Source organism: Fundulus heteroclitus, chromosome 22, assembly GCF_011125445.2.
Source record: "Fundulus heteroclitus isolate FHET01 chromosome 22, MU-UCD_Fhet_4.1, whole genome shotgun sequence".
In the NCBI taxonomy this organism is placed as follows: Eukaryota; Metazoa; Chordata; class Actinopteri; order Cyprinodontiformes; family Fundulidae; genus Fundulus; species Fundulus heteroclitus.
The window spans coordinates 19,884,879-19,906,618 of NC_046382.1; the positions used below are offsets into that span (position 1 = coordinate 19,884,879).

General features: G+C 39.7%; 1 protein-coding gene across 1 annotated transcript in view; it reads left to right on the forward strand.

The window, feature by feature from the left end:
* The window catches only part of dst (dystonin), a 139,044-nt gene that overhangs the window by 14,308 nt on the left and 102,996 nt on the right, over window positions 1-21,740 (forward strand). The window contains exon 5 of the mRNA XM_036126829.1: window positions 19,475-19,536. Within this exon, the coding sequence (XP_035982722.1) occupies window positions 19,475-19,536 (62 nt within the window). The remainder of the gene's footprint in view (window positions 1-19,474; window positions 19,537-21,740) is intronic.

Sequence of the window (21,740 nt, forward strand, 5' to 3'; positions counted from 1 at the left end):
GTTTGACTTTAAAATAATGTCAACCAGTATTATTATTTTTTTGCCATGTAGGCCACAATGTAGTTAAATTTAGGCTGGCTTCGTAAGACTTCCCAATATAGCTCCATGACATAAACATTTCGCGAGGTTATTTTCAATCTCAGTCATTTGATTTTATTTTGACGGGCGTTGGTTATTTTTTACAGCGCAGCCTTTCCTGTCACTCCCATAAAGTTAGAGAGGAAGCGTCGCCCATTGGTCAGACTGCAGACGAGGGAGGGCTGCAGGGCGTTTCCTTCAGAAAGACAACAGCGCCGATCACTCTGTAGCCCTCAGCGAAGCGCGCATGCACACAGGCGCACAAACACACACACACACACGCACGTAGAGCCGCGCAACGACACACATGCTGTGTCCCTGTCCGTCGCTGGTGAGCGTCCAGTTTGGGAAGCCCGGGTTATGGCTCAGTACGCGCCGCAGGGGTATGTGCTCTCGGACGAACAGGAATACCTCCAAGCCTACGAGGACGTATTGGAAAAATATAAAGGTAGGAGCGGATCTGTGCGCCGGGGCTCTTTTAGGCGATAAAGAAATCTGACCGGTCACTGCTTGACAGTTAAGTGGTTAAATGTCAGCCTGCTCCCTTTTCCTCTCTGCTGACAGGCAGCTTTCAATGGGAAAGTGGGCATATTTATCCCATGACATCACGTTGAGGTTTGAATTTCAGTAGTAAATCCTTACAGCCCATATGGTTGATTTTAATTTATAATAACTAAAAGAAACAGACAAAGAAATAAAGAAATAAATGGAAAAAATAGATTTATGTACTCCTGAAAAACCTCTGTTACCTTGTCAGAGTAAACGTATGCACATTTTTGGGATTCTGTAAATTCCACTAATACACATAGGTATGTTGGGGGTTGTGTGGAAAAGAAACAAAAACAACCAAACAAACAAATCAATCCACAGGAACTGGAAAATGACTCGAATGAAACAAAAGACTATGCATGTATGATGTAGGTTTGACAAAGTTTTAAAAGCTGTAATTCTGGACTTACTTTATATCCTTTAATGTCCCTTAATTCACTCTAACCCAAATATATAATAATAAAGCTTTATTATTGCTTTTTTATTTTTCTATTTAACATATTCCAATGAAGCATTCAACAAGCAATTCCTATGGAAGTTTGGCCCTAGTAGTTAGAATATTGTTTAATTGACTTGAAATAGTCGTTTTTATTCCACCACTTTCATTAATGTAGGCTATATTTTCACCCTTTAAAACTGCGACAGCGCCTTGAAACAAAAGGCATTCTGCTTACATTAGTTTCCGATGTACATTTTTAAGTCATATTGTTAAAGTGCATTAAAAATTAACGTATTTATGAAAATTGGAGTTGAGCTTTGATATTTGGTTACTGAAGACATTAACTGACAAAACTTTGGGTTGATATTAAATGCTATTCCTATTTGGATAAATCTGGGGTTTATTGGGCCAAAACTACCAGTAACATCAGTTATGTTTTGTATGCAGCCATGGGCTGATGTGCTATCATAGTATTGTCATTGTTTGGATTTTGTTAAACGCACTAAAGCAATACTATAGAATATTTACCCTCCAAATTTAGCAGCACTTTTGAAGTGGTTTCTGTTAAGAGAATTTATTATTTTTTTGCAATTCTTCTCTCTTTAAAGTAACAGAAGTAGTACAAGCTAATATTAGCAGGTTAATTAGTTGGAATAGCAACAAGTGTGGGTGGGGGAACACCACGCTGCTTAATTGGTTTGTTATATTTGTCATTAGTGTTCAGTGAATACTGAATAAAGCTTACTCACTTAATCATAGACACAGCAGGTTTAGTGAGGCATAAGCACAACCAAATTAGTTACAGAGTGACTTCACGACAACAAAACGATTGTTTCAGAGACGCCATTACAGCAAATCAGCCGGTAAAGTAGTTGGACTAGCAACCACTTTGCTCTTCTTCTTCTTCTATCCTTTACATCCTGAGAAATAACTTTTTCTACCATTCCACTAGGAGACGTCTAAACCTTAGGAACAGCATTGGTAAACATTCATACTTGTAACTAGCTCAATTAGTATTAGTTTATTCTGTAAAATCTCTTGTGCATAGATAAAATGAATTGCATGGTGCTGTTGTGACCTCCAACGTGTCCTAAATCGGGCAGGATAATGGATTATAGTATTGCTCCGTTGTCATCTTACGTCACTAGCTCATGTCACTTCACATTGCAGGACCTTTTTTGGTCTATCACATTAATTAGAGTAATTCCATCACAGATTCGAGCTCCACTCTGCTTGAGCTTGACGAACTCAAACACGTGTATCCCCAGGCCAGGCCCCTACGGACGTCGAGACGGGCTTAATACAACCTGACAGCGGCGGCATTTCCAACCCTTTGTCTCTCTGTAAAACACAAAGTGAAACAGCAGAATAATAAGCCACAAAGGCCGGGGACTTTTGTGAATACTCAGCATATGTGCGCATGTTCTCTCAGCTGTTGAGGATTTTAGCCAGCGGGCCCGGTCAGCTGTGCTGCAAGGCTTAAACGCTGTGACCGGTGCTCTGAAGGAGTCATATGATGGAGTATCATTCGGAATCTGGAGCTGCTGTCTTCGGGCAGATGGGCTGTGACAAATAGAAAAGCTTATTTATTTCCTGCGTCTTCAGCCGTTGCAGCCAGTTTGCCATCAGTTTCCAAATGTCATGGACAGATTTTAGGGAATATTTCTTCTCCCACCAGCTGTTGCGTGAATGATGAATTTTTCACTGAAGGGTAAGGACACATTTCCCGAAAATAATGGCAATCGGTTCATCATTTCACAGTTTACTGTGGCCGTTGTAGTTTTCCCAGCAGTGCTGTAGAATTACTTTGGTGTCTGTTCACCTAATGTTTTTGATATAAAAAATATGTAAAGTTTAAGCTATTCATGCCGCAAATTACATATGTACCATGAGATAATCATTTCTTTTTGCTGATTCTGAGGGTTTTTTTTGTTCCCATCAGCTCAGGTTACAAATTACCCCACAAAGGAGTAAAAGGTTGTTTGAACTTTTTAACATTCATTCACCAGGAGTTGGTTAGGGAGTCAGCGAACAGACTCTTTGAAGTGAAACATTGATTTTAAAGTTAAAAACTGTATGTGCGATGCAGAGACTTTAAAACTAAAAATATTCACATTGACAAATTTTCGTTTGCAGAAGTTACTTATTTCTGCAACATCTTTAGGCTGTCCTATATTTGTCTTCCTTTTTTTTTAAAAAAACGCATCTGCATTCATTTTTAACTGTAATCTTTTCTTTGTTATTCGAGCAATTTCCATTTGTGCGTTATTTAAAAACTTAAAAACGTCTTCGTTATTATCTAAGCCTAGCTTGACCTTAATTGGGCCGTCTGGAGCCCCGAGCTTTGCTCCTTGTGATGCATGGAGAATCAATGGGATGCGTTTCAAAACTAAAATCATCAGCAGTAACCAAGCAAACAAGCCAGTAAACAATCCAGTTGTCTGGAAAGTTATACAACAGGAGGTAGTTTATCCCAACCTAACAAACAGAGATGGGTAAACTTTCATATTTAAGTGTTGATTTCTAGCCTATTAAAGCCAAAGTTGATCGGTGAAAGATGGCTTCACAAAGCCTGTAAGAGGAAGAGTAAAACAAACAAACAGTTTATTATAAAAAGGTTAGTCTTTAATGGAGACTAAAAAGCAAAAAGTGTCTCAATGTAAGCCTGCAGTGAAGCTGTGTATAAGTTGTGATACTTCAGCTTGTTAGGAATATGCTATGGATCGCTACATCCATTGTTTCTTTAGTGGATTCCATATGTTTCCTAAGGTATGCAAACATCATCCTTTTTGTTTCAGAAAATATGAACAGCAAATGCCCATAAACACCAAGTGTGTGATCTATGACACATTTAAAAATCCAGTTGGTATAAAAAAAGCCCTTTTTATTATAATAAAAGCATCCAATACAGTTAAATTTTGCAGAGTCCCATTCTCAGTGTGGCAGCTATAGTGATTAAGTTTATGTTGTCGTGTTGCTAGTTGGGCCTCTCGATATGTTGCGGCTATATCGTCACGGTAGCTCTATGTCATTATTGGAAAGCACGGTTTGGAATGCAAGAACTGATAGCTAAAATATTCCAAGTGTCACGAACACACATTTTTTTTCAGTCTGCTGGATGGAATCTGGCTGCAGCAGAGCTCCACACCTGGCGCAGATTACAGCGTGCTGGAAGCACACAGTAGAAAGGCAGGAGGGAGGAAAATGTGGATTTATTGTAACTGATGTCGTCATCACAGTTGTACCCATCATATAGCCATCTCATGGCTTTCTCATATCAGGCAGCCCTAGTTACTGCAGATTCACCTTAAACCTGTTGTTTCTGTGTATTTATTTGATTTTAGCTGTCAGTTTAGAAAAGAACAAAAAAAAAAATGCTGAATGCCCTGTTTTTAATTTCTTAGCTGTGGAAATTGACAAAGTCTAAAACTTTTTGAAAGCATACAGACAAACTGCAAGTATTTCTTCATGCTCCTAGTCGCAGAAAAAACAAATGCTGATTAGGGTTTTGTGCATTAATAATACACCTAGCAGAGCTGAAAGGTAATGCAGACTTCACGGACAAAAGACGGAAAACTTGAGGAATGGGTAAAGGCACGGTTCCTTGGACACACACAGCAGCCAGTGGTGCTGGGCAGTGCTTTAAATGGGAGCACGCTGTTCTAGCTGAGCCTGCCGGGTAGGCTGTCAACGTGAAGTGGCCATTTGAGTTTCTCAGCAGTGGATCATCCTCCGTCTTCCATGAAGGTTTAATGGATCGGATGTGGCTCAGCCAGTAGTTCTGTTTTTCAGATGCCGCAGCACCGCAGCAGTGGTCTATATTTCTAAAGCACGGGCATTTTTGGGTGATTAAGAGCTAAAAGTCTGTCCGCTTTTCTAACGCCCAAAACCCAGTTTGTAAATATTTGCTTGTGTTGATTGATACTGCGGTGAAGCTTGAATTCATGACTATGATATTTATTTATTTATTCAAGGAGTTGCATAAAAGACTGATTTACCAAAAGCTGAAAAAAAAGCAGAACTTCCAAGATGACAGCTTTTAATTTATTTTCCTTTTGCTCAGTAGCAAAACAGATCTAATGTTGATAACACAGCATTAGCCACTGTTTGTCTGCTTCTGTATATTCTGCTGTGCTGTAGGGTGTGGTCTGCTAGAGCCTCTGAGGCTGTACTGGTGTTCACTCTTCTCTGCATTATCATCTAAAGGACCACTGCAGATCCTTAAGGAACGGCTCTATATTACTCAAGCAAACCTTTAATACCTGTGTTATCGTACACAATGGGGAGTTAGATAACATTCTGTTTTTTTTTTTCTGCCCAGTCACTGCCTTTGTCCGGCCTCCTGGGCTCAGCCCTGCCCCTTCGCTCTCTGTCGACAGCCCACTCATCACATTCAGATGGCCCACAGGCCAACACACACACACATACACACACACAGCAGGCCTCCACTGTAAAGCCTGTCTGCTACTGGACAAAAGATACTTTGTTTTTAATGGGAGCTTTGTCCAAGTTTCAGAGACTTGTGTCCTGTTGGATGTGGTCAAGCTCTCCGTTAGAAATCTCTGTCAGGATTTCAAACTGAATGAATTTGGCTACACTTTGAAGACAGCCTGTGCAAGCAGAGCTTTGGTTTTTATGCTAGACCTCACCTGGCCCTTTGGAATCCGCCATAACTGAGCATTAGACCCATATAAGTTTAGACTGAACCAGATTTTGCCGACTGTCAAATCAATGGTTTAAAAAAAATACAGTATGATATTTCTTTGGAGTGGTGCTATTTGCTGAAAGGTGCAGTCACCTGGGAGGTCACACATGCCTAATAACAGAGGTTTGGTTCGGTCCTGTCTCTAACCTGGCCACGCAGAACAGGGGAAGATGTCAAAATGAGAGTATCTTTCATTCAGCGACTCTTAAACTCTTCACCACACTTTCTAAAATCCACACTTATCAGGCAGAAATGTGACCGCTAGACTTATGGAGTGTTGGTTCACCCTTTGCTGCCAGAACAGCCTTGATGAGTCAAGGTACGGACTTCACCAGACCCCTGAAGGCGTGCTGTGGTGTCTGGTGTTAGCAAGCATAGCCGTTAAGTCCTGTAAGATGAGAGGTGGATGTCTAGTGCTTCCCACAGATGTTCAATTGGAGAGAGATCTGGGCAATATGGAGGTCAAATGAACACCTCAAACTCATTGTTTTGCTCCTGAAGGCAACCCTGAACCATTTTGTGCTTCGCGGCGGAGCACATCGTTCTGCTGAAAGAGCCATCAGTCATCATGCGCCAGCAGGACTCCTCTGTAGCTTTATAGCCACATAAACTGTGATTCACTGCGTATTCTAACGTGTGCACCATTAAGCCTTTGTCACACTCGCTCAAATCCTTAATTTTTTTCCCCCCATTTTGTTTCTGCTTCTAAACAAACCAACTGTAAGGACAGATTAATCACTTGCTTTCTAACATATTTCAGCTACTAGGCCCCGTCCAGACGAGGCTAGGTTTGGGTGTATGCTACAAGCTTCTTTGTGGGTCGGGGGGGGTCCCGTCACAACTAAGCGGCCGTGAAACCGACTGCATCTGAAACTGGCTGCCAGAGTGGATAAGTTTGAAGCTGCCCCACGCAGCGCCTCCGTTGTGATATCCCAATACGCATCAGCGGCTGCACACTGGTGTGTTTGCCCATGCGACCCTACGTAGACCGCGCCTCTCCTTTAACGCGCGTGCTCTCCCATGCCAACAACCACAACAGTGGCGATCTCCATAGTTGCAGTTGTGCTGCACGGGCTGTTCGACCTCTGAAACAACATCTTCAGCTCCTCCGCTTTCACCGCCAGCGTCAAATAGAGTTTCCTGCACATGTGCGATGTGATTATCTTTACTTCCCTTGCTTAAGTTACAACTGTACCCCCCCACCCACTGGCGTGGCGCACGTATTACAACGCCCAGTACGACTTGTTTAGCTTTGGGCGGCTTTATCATTACACAAACCTTTCTGTGCGGCTATCTTGATCGGGTCTGTTCAGCTTCGTCTGGATGCGGCCTTAGATGGCGCAACAATAAACAATCAGCATTGTTCACCTCACGCGTAGGAGGTGATGACATTATGTCTCCCTCATTGTACATAGCTTATATTCATGGGAAAAACTCGAGATCGACCTGTAGTTTGCCTGGGTTTGCGCAAGTTGCTTATTCTATCTCAGCAATTTCAGGTCCATCATGAACTTTCATCGTCTTTTGGATCTCTTGTAGTATTTTCACCAAGATGTCCTCCATTTCCCCCTAAAACAGCTTATATACGCTGATCTCATAGAACACGACACAACAGTATCCCTGGCATTGTTCAGAAGGTTATATAAACTATACCTTTGCCTGCAGCTCCATGCAGTTGCATCACATCGATGCCTGCGAATGATGCATGCTCACTGTTGTATTTATATGCTGTCATGGTGATGGGAAGACCAGTATGACTGAGCCTCATACCACAGCTCTGCTTAGCTCCTCTTACATGAGATCATCTTGTGAATTTCTGTGTCCCTCCCCTGACTCATGCTCTGCAGCCTTCTCTCTCCGGCCGCACCTCCCTCCTCTGCCCAAACAGACCGACACACAGACTTCCTTTCTTTATTTTTAAATGATGGATGAGCAAGAAATTAGCTAATGCGTTTATTTTTGTGTCTCTGCTAAAATAAGGATCCGGTTTCGAGAGATATTGTGGGATTTATGAATTGTTATCGGAAGCTAAATCTGGAAGAAAAAGGGACATCAAACAACAGATTAGACTAAGATTGTTCGGGCAGGTTTTGAATGACCTGGGTGATGTTTTAAACATAATTAGCATTAATACACACTTTAGAGATGATTACTGCATTTTGATTTAGCATAAATAGGGAATAATTGCATATAATTGACTATCTTGGCGATGGTGTCAGAGTCATGTTTAACCCTTTTCTTTGCTTATTAGGAATATAAGCAAAAGAAAAACAATGTTCTCTTGATTACAATGCGTCTATAAACAATAGGGGTATGCCCTTAAATAGAGAATGTGAGCGTGCAGTCGTACTTATGTAAGATAAAACATGACAAATGTACAGTGGCCTGCAAAAGTATTCACCCCCCTTGACACGTTGTGTTGCCTCATAACCAAGAATTTAAATGGATTGTTTGCACAACTTTGTTTACAGAACATGCCTACAACTTTGAGGATGTCTTCTTTTTTTCTATTGCGGAACAAAGAAGAAATGCGACAAAATAACAGAAAACTTCCCCGTGCATCACTGTTCATCCCCTCTAAAGGAAACATTTTGCAGAGCTACCCTTTTTGAGGTAGTTACAGCTTCAAGTGGATCAGTCTCTGTAAGCTTGCCACATCTTGCCACTGGGATCGTTGCCCATTTCTCGTGGTAAAACTGATCCAGCTCCTTTACGTTGGATGGTTTTTGCTTGTGTACAACGATCTTCAAATCAAACCACAGATTTTCTGTTCGATTGGGGTCTGAACTTTGACTAGGGCGTTCCAACACATTTAAATGTTTCCCATTAAACCCCTCAAGTGTTGCTTTAGCAGGATGCTTTGGTTCATCATCCTGCTGGAAGGTGAACCTCCCTCCCAGTCTCAGATCACAGGCAGTCTGACAGGTTTTGTTGAAAAATGTTTCCTGTATTTAGCTCCAACCAGCTTTCCATCGACTGGGACCAGTTTCCCAGTCCCTGCTGCAGGAAAAAAAAAAAAAAAAAACACACACACACACACACACACACACAGCATGATACTGAGGATGGTGTTGTTGGAATAATGGGATGTCTTGGGTTTGCATCAGGTTGTGTTTTCCCTGCTGGCCAAAAAGGTTAAATTTTAGTCTCATCTGAGTAGATGCACATTTGGGAGTCACCCACGAGCCTTTTGACAAACTCAAAAGATGCCTTGTTATTTTTGACACTAAGTAATAGCTTTTTTCTGGCCACTCTTTTATAAAGCCCAGCTCCATAGAGTTTACAGCTTATTGTGGTCCTATGAACAGATCCTCCAGTCTCTGCTGTGGAGCTCTGCAGCTCCTTCAGGGTTACCTTTGGTCTCTTTGCTGCCTCTCTGATCAATGTCCTCCTGGCACGGTCTGTGAGTTCTGGTGGGCGGTCCTCTCTTGGCAGGTTTGTTATGGTACTGTGTGCTTTCCATTTGAAGAGGGTGGATTTGATGGTGCTCTGGGGGAACATCACAGATTTGGATATTTTCTGTGATCCCTGCTGACTTCTCAACAACTTTGTCCCTGACTTGTTTGGAAAGCTGCTTGGTCTGCATGACGTGATGCCTCTTGCTTAGTGGTGCTCAGTCTTTGGGGCCCTTCAGAAAAAGGTGTGTTCATACTGACAGATCATGTGACACTTAAATTGCACACAGGTGGACTTCATTTAACTAATTATGTGACTTTTGAGGGAAGTGGTTGCACCACATTTTTTTAGGGCCTTCATAGCAAAGTGAAGGGGATACGTATACACATGGCCATTTTTTATATGTATATATATATATATATATATATATATATATATATATATATATATAATTTCTCTTCACCAACTAAGGATATTTATTTTGTGGAGATCCAGCACTAAAAACAAGATTGAAAATCTTTAATTTACAGGATGGAATGTAGCAAAATATAAAAAAAAACCAAGGGAGCGAATCATTTTGTAAGGCTGTTTCTTCAATTAACATTTACAATGGTTTGTACATGTCAGAGCCATCTTGAGTGTAAACTTGAGAGTTAATTCTGACTTCTAAAGTTAGGCTTCCAGCTTGTTTTGCCAGAAATGCAAAATTGTGAAATCCGACACAAACTTTATACACCGCCGTAGCCTGCCTGAAAGGAGTCTTTGTTATGTGTATCAGTGACCTAAATGAGATCACTTTACTTTGGTGGTACATCTTCAGCTGTCAATGTCGGCTTTGTTTGCGTACTTATCTGTGATATTCAGACAGCTGTGATTATTCTATGCTGTTTAATTCTGCATTCCTCCTTTCATCCTTTTATCTTTTCTGTTTGAAATTCAGGCAATATTTAAACTTGTGACCTTCACACAATAAACAAAACTATCCATCATTCTGCTTCTCAGGATGTGTGACTGCTGCATTTTTAACCTCATTATTTTATATTTGTCTGCTTTGTAAAAAAAAAAACAAAGTAAAAAAATTTTTTCTCTCAACATCATCACATTGAAGAAAACAAAAGAATGCTTTATATATATATATATATATATATATATATAGATAGATAGATAGATAGATAGATAGATAGATAGATAGATAGATAGATAGATAGATAGATAGAAATAGATAGATAGATAGATAAAGTATTTGCAGAGATTGTTAAACATTGTAGAGCTTCTAGCTTTTTCTTTACTCTTTATCTCCAGCAACAAAAAAGAAAACAAAACGACAACAAATACTTGGCGGCCTAGGATGCCAACAACCTGTTTCAATTACAGAGATGTTCCAGTCACATAGTTGTGAGGCTGCCCTACCCCTCTGAGAAAACTGCAGTTTCTCACTCACTAGGAATGCTAAAACTGCATTTTCAAGTATCTCGCCATCTTTATCATTCTTGTTTGCTTGTTTTTAAAAGTTGCACAGATATAATTCCTGCTGCTTTTGAAAATGAAAGTGATAATGCTGTCATACTGGAAACAGTCAGATGATTACTGGGATGGCTCATGAATGGGATGTCAGAGATTTTGCCATAGGGACCAGACTTTTATTTTGGTGTTTAAAGCATAGCGTAAATGCATGCTCCCCCCTCCCCCAGCTGTTACTGGACATAGGCAGTTGCTCCAAGATGTTCCCCTTGGTTTCCAGAAAGAAAAATTGTTTGTTTGTCAAGTAATGGTGTAGAAACTCTTAATTTAATTGTAATTTGTAGAACTCTTAACTGCTCATTCAAGTACACGAAAGCTTACAATGACTTGCTGCAGGTTTTTCATGCTCTGAATACAACAGATGCACTTTAACTTGCTTAGAGATTTTGACTCGAGGATGCTTTGCCAGTCATTTTCCTTGACAGTAATGTTAAAAGCTTTAGTTTAGTCTGCATGTTTTTATTTTCCTCCCATACAAGGTCAAGAGGATTATGCAGGCTGGATTTTGATCACCATGACATTTGGATTCAATTCTGATTCGACTGTGAAGATTTTTAATGCTAAGAGACCAAGTACTATAACAAAGACATCGGTTCATCTCCTGTCTATTTAAACAAGCTTGCTTGCACATACAGTATGTCCAGCAGGTTTAGAGGACAGAGACAGTGCTGTTACCAGAAGATTTCTGGTAGCAAATAATTACTAATCAATATTATTTTTTGGACACGTGCAGAAAACCTTGTTATCGTTTGTTTAAAGTCTATACAGTAAATTGGAGAGAGATGCATATAAATTTATTAAGCTACATTATGGTGTCAGTAAATGCGATTAGGGTTCAAAACAGACTTTCACACCTATTTCCTCCTCTCGGCTCTACAAGCTTGACTCTCGTTAGCTTTTCCACGGTGCACGTTAGGAAATGAAGGATGTCACCTAAGCGGCAGAGATTATGTGGCCTGCAGTTGCAGGGGCAGCATAGTTTAGGGTTGTGGTTATTTATAGCCACGCACATGTGCTTCTGCTACAAATAAGTGTCTGAGGCAGCCTGTTTGAATGCTGTGGTGGTCTGTGAGGAAGGGGTCGGGCTCAGATGGACTTTTGGCTGGAAACATTCATCAAAGTATTAGATTTGATATTTATATATGATAAATGTGAATAGAATGGGTTCCTGCAACTTTTTTACGTTGTGGTTATGACCATACACCTAATTTTTTATTTTTTTTTAATCGACAATGGGGATGTGAGCATCAGAACAGGACCACGGAGTAATGGAAGAAGTTGACCTAGTTCAACGAATTGTGTTTTCTTTTGCTTCACGGGGACTTCCGGGTGCTTGTGTATCACTTATCTGGGGGACACATGACATCAGGAAGAAGGCAAGCTGGCAGAGGCAGTGTGATCCTTTGGGCAATGTTTAGGAAACCTTGGATTCTGCCATCCATCTGGATGGTTTCTTGACATGTACCATGTAGCTAAGCATTGTCGGTGGTCATGTCCTAGGATTGTCAAAATAATCCATATTTTAGTGTAATTGATACAAAATAGATGATCTTTTTAAGATACTTATTTCATTCAATAGCAATATATTGACGTTGCACGTTGACGCGCAGCTTTGCATAACTGCATTGAAAACAAATAGATGCTATCTATTTAGATGCAACTATCTTTCCCCTGAACACAGATTGCCGGCAATCCAAACAGAGTGCTTCTACAGGAAGATAAAATCTAACATGACAAGTACTTCCAGAGAAGAGCCTTTTGTGACCCTCTTTAGTTGAAAAGGTAAAAGTAAAAATGTTGTGTGGAGGTATATTGCCCTGAGGGAGATGAAGAGGAAAAGGCAAAGGGTGGTGATAAGTTCTTAAGCAATCTGTGCGGCAGAACTGCAGATCTTAATACAATCATTTCATGGAATAAAAAAATGGACAGTAATTATTACACATACTGGATGGTGCAAGTTAACGTAGTACGTTTAAATATCATACCTGTGAATAGCCCCATTACGGCTCTGTCCGATTCTAGTGGAACTTCTCCGTGGTCAGTGGGAAACAAAAACTAAAACAGTTCTATATGATAAAGTTGTGTACAGAACGACCAACACAGAAGTACGAAATGGTGAAGAGGCAAACTGACTTGTTTACTCCTCATTACTCCTCCGTTAAGTAAAGGAATAATCGGTTTAGGGGAAAATAATAAAACCAAAAACATCTAATAAACGTTATTCATAGGACACAATTGCACATTACCAAATAGTTTCAAATCAAAAGCTTAAGACTGTTGTGTGTTAAAATAGCGTTATGTTTTTTTTTTAACCAACACTGAAGAAGACTCAGGTCAACCAAAAATGTGGCAGAATCTACGTCAACTTACCACCTGATCACCAAAGAAAATATTATTTCAAAAGACCAGAAACACAAAACTGAACGTTGATGCAGCTAAATACATGTACATGGACAGGATCCTTTATATAATTAAGAAACCTGTTTTGCAGTTACTTGTTTAGCTGAATCTAAGGTAAATACATCCACTGAGAATATTAACACTTCTCACATGTTTTCTCATTTGCCTTCTTATGATACAGGATAGCCAAGCTTTTAAAATCTAAATAGCAGCTGACATGCCTGATACATATGGGTTTTTCATTAATTAGGACAACAGAAATATGCCCATGTTGTTATGCTATGAGAAAGCAACCCAATCTTTTAAAGAAATACATGTGGTGATGTATAAAGTTTTGATTAGGCCTAAAATTCCCCCAGATTTCAATACAATTGACCATCTGTCAATAAACAAGTCTGATCTAATGAAGGCCCAACTCCACAACTTAGTTGTAGTTAGGACCTGCTGCTAAGATCATGGTGCAAGATACCACCGCACCCTTTCAGGGAGCTAGTGGACTCCATGTGTGGATTTTCACAAAAGGGAGACCAACACATTGGGAGAAAGGGAGGGGGGGGGTGTAACCTGAACCTGAACCTAGCACATGTCCATCAGTCAATCCATCCATTACCTAGCTTAAGGAGGTTATTTATCAATTTATTACCACAAGGAGTCCTATAAACTGTAAATGGTCACTTATAAACTGTTCATTTGAAGGCGCTGACCAGCAGGGTCAGTTTTGCTGAGTGATCATAGCAATCTTGAAACATAAATGTTGTAAAACTTTAACTCTGAAATCCAATATTGATTTATTAGTAATATTATTAATGGGCCTTTTATTTAGCTGTTAATGTTTGATTTTAGTTTTTATTGGGTCTTTTATGTTTCATTTGAATTGAGGCTAATATGAATTTCACACATGTTTTGATGTGATTTTGATGTGATTTTGATCCGATTAAACAGAATAAAATTGATACATCGTTTTGCTAAAAAGGCGTAACATTTGCAGAAACAAGCATAACAATGGAGGATTTTCTAATTAACAATGGCACAGAAGCAGACCTGTTTACTTCAGCCGATTTAATCAGAGGAGAGAAGCAACAGGTCAGCATCCAGGTCCAAATCTACGCTCACTGATTCGTAAGATTGGATAACTGTAATGTGTTTGATAAAGCTGCTAAACTCCTGCAATAACAGATGATTACATGAATGATCACATTAGTTCTCACCTTGGTACTGTTACGGTCATATCTTTGTCGTTGCTTGTGTGATGTGGGCCTGATTCTGTCTACTTTATGGCCAAACATTACATGACCTTTATTCATTTGGAGAATTAACAAGGACTCTGCTCGCTCTTTATTCTTAGAAGATCCTCAAGAGGGCACCACAATCTCAATATACCTTGAATATTTTTCTTGGAAGCCCAGGTAACAAGAAAAGGAATCACAGCAGAGTCAGCTTCTCGACTCTTCTTAATTATTATGTTTCTAAATATGTTGCATTCAGACATTCAGGGTAGAAAAACTAGAAAAAACACTAGAAAAAAACAACTCTTACTGTTATGCCATGTCATACCAGCTGTTGTTCACGTGCTTTATGTGGATTTATCATTGTGTTTTTGTTTGCTTGTCTGTGTGTTATCAGTGAAACGTCGATATGTGAAGCACGGTGGTTGTCACTGTCGGTATGTTGGAAGGTTTCTTTTTCTGACCTGACCTTTGCTCTGAGCTGGACTCTCTCCTGGAATACTTGTGCAGCATGTCTATATGATTTCCTCTTTGTTGTAAAGAAAGGTTTTGCATGTAATGCAGTAAAAAGCTAAGATATGAGCTGGTGTCCCTCTGCAGTCTGAGCAGCTTTACTCATCCGTGATTCAGCTGAACAGTGAAGTCAGGGACGAACACATCAGCAATGACACAGCAAAACTGCTGCAAGCCTGGCGGCCTTCTCTGGATATCTCATACTTTCACACGCTTTAACAATTTTATGTATTTTATTGGTCATTTTGCAAACTATCTGTCAGTTTAATAGACTTTAATCTCCAAAACTCACTCAGTTTCATGAGGCTTGTTAAAAATCAAACAAGCCTCATGACTTATAGATAAAATGTATTTGATCTGAAGATGAAACCTAAAGTATTAAAATGCATCTATAAAGAAGAATAGATTCACTTTTTGTATTCAATAAATGAATAAAAAATAATCAGCATAAAAATCTAACAGATTAATAGGGCATAAATCACATCTAATTAATACTAGTCAATGTCTCCTGATCGTCGTTAAAGTCAACTGACGGTTTTACTCCTAAAGTATTTGTTGAGAGTTAAACTCAGACAGGGAGCTGTTTTTATTGAGGATTAAATCGATTAAAACCCTAAAAGTTATACAAAGTTTGTTTTACTCCTGGATGTCAAGAGGATGATTATCTTTGCTGGTCTGGTCAGAAATGTTTGACCTAAAGGTAATTTTGTAGGATTACGTTTTTTGGAAGAGGTTGAAAATCAAGGTCTCAGAATAGTGCTGGGTTAAAACATCCGGGTCAGAACAGCAAAAGAGAGTGACAGGGTTCTCCATACAGGGCTGTCAGTTTCCTCAGAACATGTTCATTCTCCATGGTTTTACCACCTCAGTCCCCCTCGCTCCAACAGTGAATCCAGCTGCCCTCAGGTCTCTAAGTCAAAAGTTAGCTTACTGGAGGACCAGCCAAGCTAGCCTAGGATGTCCCGAGGCTTTTCTCTTTGGATTCAGGTTGTTGGTGTTAAACACAACTAAATAAGAACCCAGTAGACCATTTAAATAAGGCAGGAAAGTGGAGTCTCTTTAGAAATGAAATGGCTCTTAAATATGCGTTGGGTCATGCCATATGGTCAGAATAGTGTGACATTGAAATATTTTATCTTCCACTTGATCGGTGTTATCCAGAGTAATTGTCGCACCTCTTCACTGACCAATTCCCATCGCCTCTCACTCATGCACTATTTTTAGATGAACTAAATGGAAAACTCTGCAGAGGATAGACTGCCAGAACACTTAAGGTACCCCTTATTATCATGGAGATAGGTTTTCTGGGGTTTATGATCATTTAGAGAAATATACTATATGATAGTCAGCAGCCTTTTCACTTCAAACCTGAATAATCCAATGGAAGTTAGAATCATTTCTGCGGCTTAACATTAAGATTCTGGCATTTATTCAAAGTTGCCTCCAGCTTATGAAGATTTTTGATTTTGTCCTAAGCAGCTGATTTGTTTTCAGAAGTTTTCAAATTGTCTGTAGGAAATGAGCACTGAAATTTGAGGGGAAAAAAAATCTTACTATTGAAATAATCTTGTTTGAACAGAACAGCCTCAAGGAAGCTTTCCTGTCTGTTTTGGCAGTTTTCGTGTCTTATCATGCAGTACGTTGATTTGTGTTTGCCTGGATGTTTTTAGATGACTTTGCTGATTTAAAAAAAAAAAAAAAAACACAAGCAACTGTATAAAAGAGAGCTGATCGTGTTGAACCTTTTGCTTTCTTGCTTAAAAATTAATGCTTTTAGTTTGACAATTATCTATTCAGTATAGTCTGTAATCAATGGTGGAAATAATGGTGTCTAGCATCATAATTGCACCTTTTAAATGGAGTTTTTGTTTACCCAAATTCACAAAATGGTGAGTTGAAAGCATCCTGGCGTAAGAAACGGACGTGTTTGCATGAAACACTTTCTTCATTCGCAGGCTTCGCGGGCTGCCACTAGATAAACACCAAAGCGCATGGAAACTCAAAATAGCAAGTAGCCATGGAAAACCTGACAGGACTCGTTCTGGATGCACGATGAGAGAGGGAGTTACAGTTCCCTCAGAGGCTGTTAGACAGAAAGGCACGTTCAGGGAGACTAAAACGGCTTCATTCGTCTACCTGGATCGCTGCACTCTCGTCTGCCCGTCAGACGCCGCCCGCGCAAGATGAAGTACCTGCTGGAAACCGGGAGGGATCACAGAGCACATCTGGTAACGCTCATGTGCTGCATGGGTTAGTATTTATGCTCCGACTTCCTCAAATAATTAGGCCCATCTGTGTTTGCGTATTGCCAATGATTGCTCTGATCTGCCTGATGAAAACTTAAAGTGTAATCTGCCGGTGGGGGGATTAGGAAAGGCGTCAGGTTATCTGCTGTTGGTCCCGCGGTCAAAGTTCAGGAAGCGTTTCTCCTAAACTGCTGGTGGCGGGTCGCTGTGGGATAAACGTGTACTGGCTGACAGATGTTGCATTCAACGTCAGCGTTTACACGTGAGTTTTAAAGATTTCTTTAAAGGAGCGTGCATGCAGACGTGGAAGCAGTAGAGTGAGTCACAGCGGTGGTGGCTGGCCAATATTTAGCTATTGCAGGCACAGAATAGATACTTTGACTTCAACGTAGCTGTTTTTTTTTTTTCTTTTAGTGCGTCTGCTTCTACTGCGGCGCCGTCATCGTCGCGGGCTGATGTCAATCTGGTTGGTATGGCGATGCAAACAAGGACTAAAACATTGTGGCACACGTTTGACAGCCTCTAAGTAGAGAGTGATTTCATGTCAGCCTCTGGGAAATCACAAGCTTCCTCCGCGCTGCTGCAACACTTTCCCGTCCCCAAAGGTTCCAGCGTGGCTGAATGTCTTCCTTTTTGAAAAGCAGGACGCCTTTTCTCCTGTTTTTTTTTTTTGGTTGCTTTTTCAAACCATGTTTTATCTGAATTGTTGTTCACCTATTTAGTTAGAAATGTCAGAAGGAGAAGTATTGATTACGGCGATGGTATTAGTTTTGGCGTCTTGTGAAAGTATTGATCCCCCTTTTAACTTTTCTTACACGACAACATTTTCTATATATTTCATTGGGATATTTTGTGATGCACTACAGTAACACAATCGTAAGAATCCGGTCAAAGAGCATTAGTGACAAAAAAAAAAAAACAGCATCATGTTGACCAGGGAAACTTGATGGACAGGTCAGGGATAAAGATGTGGAGAAATTCATGGTTAGATTATAAAACGATATCACAAGCTTTAAACATCTCCTGCAGTGCTGCTCAGGCCGTCATTCAAACATGGATTAGGTACGGCACGATGTCTAAGAGGCCGTGCTTTTAAGTGGATCTCACAGCTCCTCCAGAGCTCAGGTGGGAGGATCTCTTGACAGGACAACCAGTTTTGTTGTGAACTCCACAAATCTGACCCAGCCATGTAGGGGTTACAGCAACCAGGCTGAAAAACGTGCTTTAGAAAACATCTGTATGGAGCACACCTTCCTCCAACATGAAGCATGGTGGTGACAGTGTCATGCTGGGGGAATGCTTTTCTTCAGCGGGTTTCAGGGCATCTGGTCAGAGTTTATGAAAAAACGATTAGAAAACAAAATACAGGGCAATGCTGTAAGAAAACCTGCCAGAGGCTGCAAAAGACTTGAGCCTAGGAATTGTTTATAGAAACCAACAATTAAATCAAAGCTTGAGCTATTTTGCAAAGAAGAATGCGGAAAATAAATTTCTTGCACTAGGTAGTTGAGACATAAATCAGAAAATTTAGAAAACATTTACTGCAATGCTGAGTAATAAAGCGTACGCAACACTTCAGGGTTTTCTTTGAAAATCATTCAATGTTTTCCTTCAGCTTCACACGGATGCTCTACTTTGTGTTAGTCTATCATAGATGATCTCAAAATAAATATGCAGAGTTTTGTGGTTTTAAAGTGAAAAGATGTAAAAATAATAAAAATATTTGCAAGGTCTTAAAATCCATGCTGTATCTAATACACAAACCTTTTAGCTTGCTGGTCAGCTGCCATCTTTTTTGTTTTCTTCTCATTTTGGTTAATGTTGCGTCATCAGATCTTCTTCGTATTCTAAATTGTGTGTCTCGAATTTGTAAGTTAATATTGCTTGACATCTAGAAGCAAAGCTTACCTGGAGCCGATCCCTTATTTCTGGGTCTCCACCCATATTCATTCCATTATTCATACCGAGGTTTGATGTTTTGGGTGTGTAAAGGCGTGCAAGCTGTCACCTGATTGTGCTTTTAATATTGCTAGTACATGGTTGTATTTTCATTCAACTCTTTTCGATACATCGTCAAATTGAAATATGCAGAGTTAACGTAAAAAAAACAGAAGCTTTTACTTTTTAAATTAAAATGAAGCTGTCAATCTTTGGAATCCCCCAAGCAAATGGATATGCAGGAGCATGACTGATGACCACATAACTCTTTTATGACATGCGGTTTTTCACCCATCATCCGTAACTTTTTCTTTTGCTGGTACAATGAAACACAAAACCTAACAGTTTACACAACAGGTCTCGCTTGAAGGTGTTTCTGTCTTGGTGGATTTTGCATGAAGGGATGTGCCCAGACAACTTGTAAAGAAAACATTTAATGATGTGATGTTTCTTCTCTTTGCAGATGAAAGAGACAGAGTGCAGAAAAAGACCTTTACAAAATGGATAAACCAGCATCTGCTAAAGGTAAGCGCTACTATATGACAGCGCGCAAATGTTTACTTCCAGAAACTCTTTGCAGATGAAAACTGTGCTGGTCAAATATCAGATTTGGATAAATGCATATAACCATTAAGTGAGTGTTTTTTTTTTCTGCCACAGTTATCAAAGCCATTTTCATACGCAGCAAATCGTTTATTGCCGCTCTTTTTGTTTGGTTCCGACTTGTTAACATTCCTCCTGAGACGTTATTACAGCTCGCTAAAAGTCATTTAGCTAGACACGTGTGGCTGCTCAGCTGCAGCAACAGGTTTCCCTTTGTTGGGTGGTGAATTTGCAACACTTATTTTGTGGTTTTGTCTGTATTCTGAAATTAATGAAACACGTAAAACGACATACAAGCACAGACGTGTTTCGTCGGTCACACCTTTGTGTATACAAAGTGTATGGAGAGTGTATGAAGAGAGTTTGTAGCAGTTGTTTTAGATATTAGATGGAATGAATCACTATACTGACTCTTTAATGAGATTTATACGTGTCGTTTTTTTTAATCCTTTGATTTGCCCCCTTTTTAAAGAAAAACATTTGGTTTCCGGATAACAATGGGAGCTAACGAATTTCATTGGTTGCAATGTGACTCTTGTGTATTGCGTGTAAAGTTGTTCAGAAAATTAGATTTTTTTTCCCCCTTCGCTCATTAACTTAGCTCGATGACGCCGCTTTTGGTTCTGCAACATACACTATGGCAGGCGTGAAATAATTCTGCTGGATGTCTGTACAGTGCCTGGCAAAAGTTTCGAAATTCCTTGAATTTAATTTAAATGTGAAAAAGTTCAAGGGATGTGAATTATTTTGCTACGTACTGCACATTTATAGTCCACATGAAGCTTTAAGATAGAACAAAAATGCAACCTGTAAAAATGTGCAACTGTATGAATACATTTCTATTAATACTGACATACAATCAATGGAAAAAGAAAGTACACCCTCTGTAAAGTTAGCTTTATGTTTCAGGACATTAATTCAAAACGAAGAAGCTGTGTGTGAGAAACCAAGTACACCCTTGCTTCATGTGTAGGGTTTAAGAGGGAAGGTAGCGACCAGCTGCTGCTAGTTGAACCAATTTGCCTGTGTGAATGCCTAAAAGCACAAGTCATTGCAGTTTATTGGTTTTGCAGTATTTATGTGTATGTTAACAAACTTCCAAGGAGAGAAAAGATTCAGAAATGGCCTTAGAGAAGCAACTGATGTTGCCCAATGCCCATCAATCTGTGAAGGATGATGAAGGCATTTACTACAAAAGGTCTGATTTCTGACACGTACGCTGTCATAAGTGGTGCGCAGGTTTTTACTCACAGTCTTATTATTTTGGTGTATTCTTTCTTTACTAATTACTGACCGTGTTTGTTCAGATATTTGCATTTCTTCACTTATAGTAGAATTGAAAATGTTTAAAATCTGAAAGGACCAGATGATTTTTAACTCTAATTGAAACCTAGGCATTAAAGGAGGATATTCTTTTTTCCATGATTATACTGTATTTTCCATGGATGAATTTACAGTATACTAGGATGAGATTTCTCCCATAACTGCTTAATGGGTTTTGATAAGCTTTGCTCCTTTTATACAGAAGCCTGTAATTTTTTCACATTGCAGTTTTACAGGTTTTATTTGTTTAAGTCTTGCGCTCCTACTATACTTTAACGCTGTTGTTAGAAACAAATTATTTCAACAGGAAGGGAACATATATGGAAGCTTTTACATGTGAACTCAAGGCCAGGATGTCAGATAAGGACTAAAAGCTAAGCAGATTTTGTTTTTCAGAAATGAGACTGTGATTTCACTCCTCTGTCCTTGGGTCTAAAGTTGTATCTTTCTGGTTAGGAAGTGATTTGATTTCATAACTGATTAAACCACTGTGGTGTAATGTAAAAACCGGCTCATGAATCCTGAGCTCTTATTCCAAGATGAAACCAAATAGAAGCAAATAGAGCTCATTAAGCAGACATTTTTTTCCTTAACAAACCAAATGTAGTGTCTGAGAGCATTGACCTGAGAGTGCCCAAACAATCAGCCAAAGCAGGGGTGGCTGCTGATGCGTCGGAAACAGTTTTCAGAGTGTCTATGGTATGACTGGAGCAAGAGTAACTGTCCTGAACCAAGAACAGTTAAGCACATTTCTCAACAATTACCTGAAATATTAACTTGTAATATAAATTGACCCCCACTCA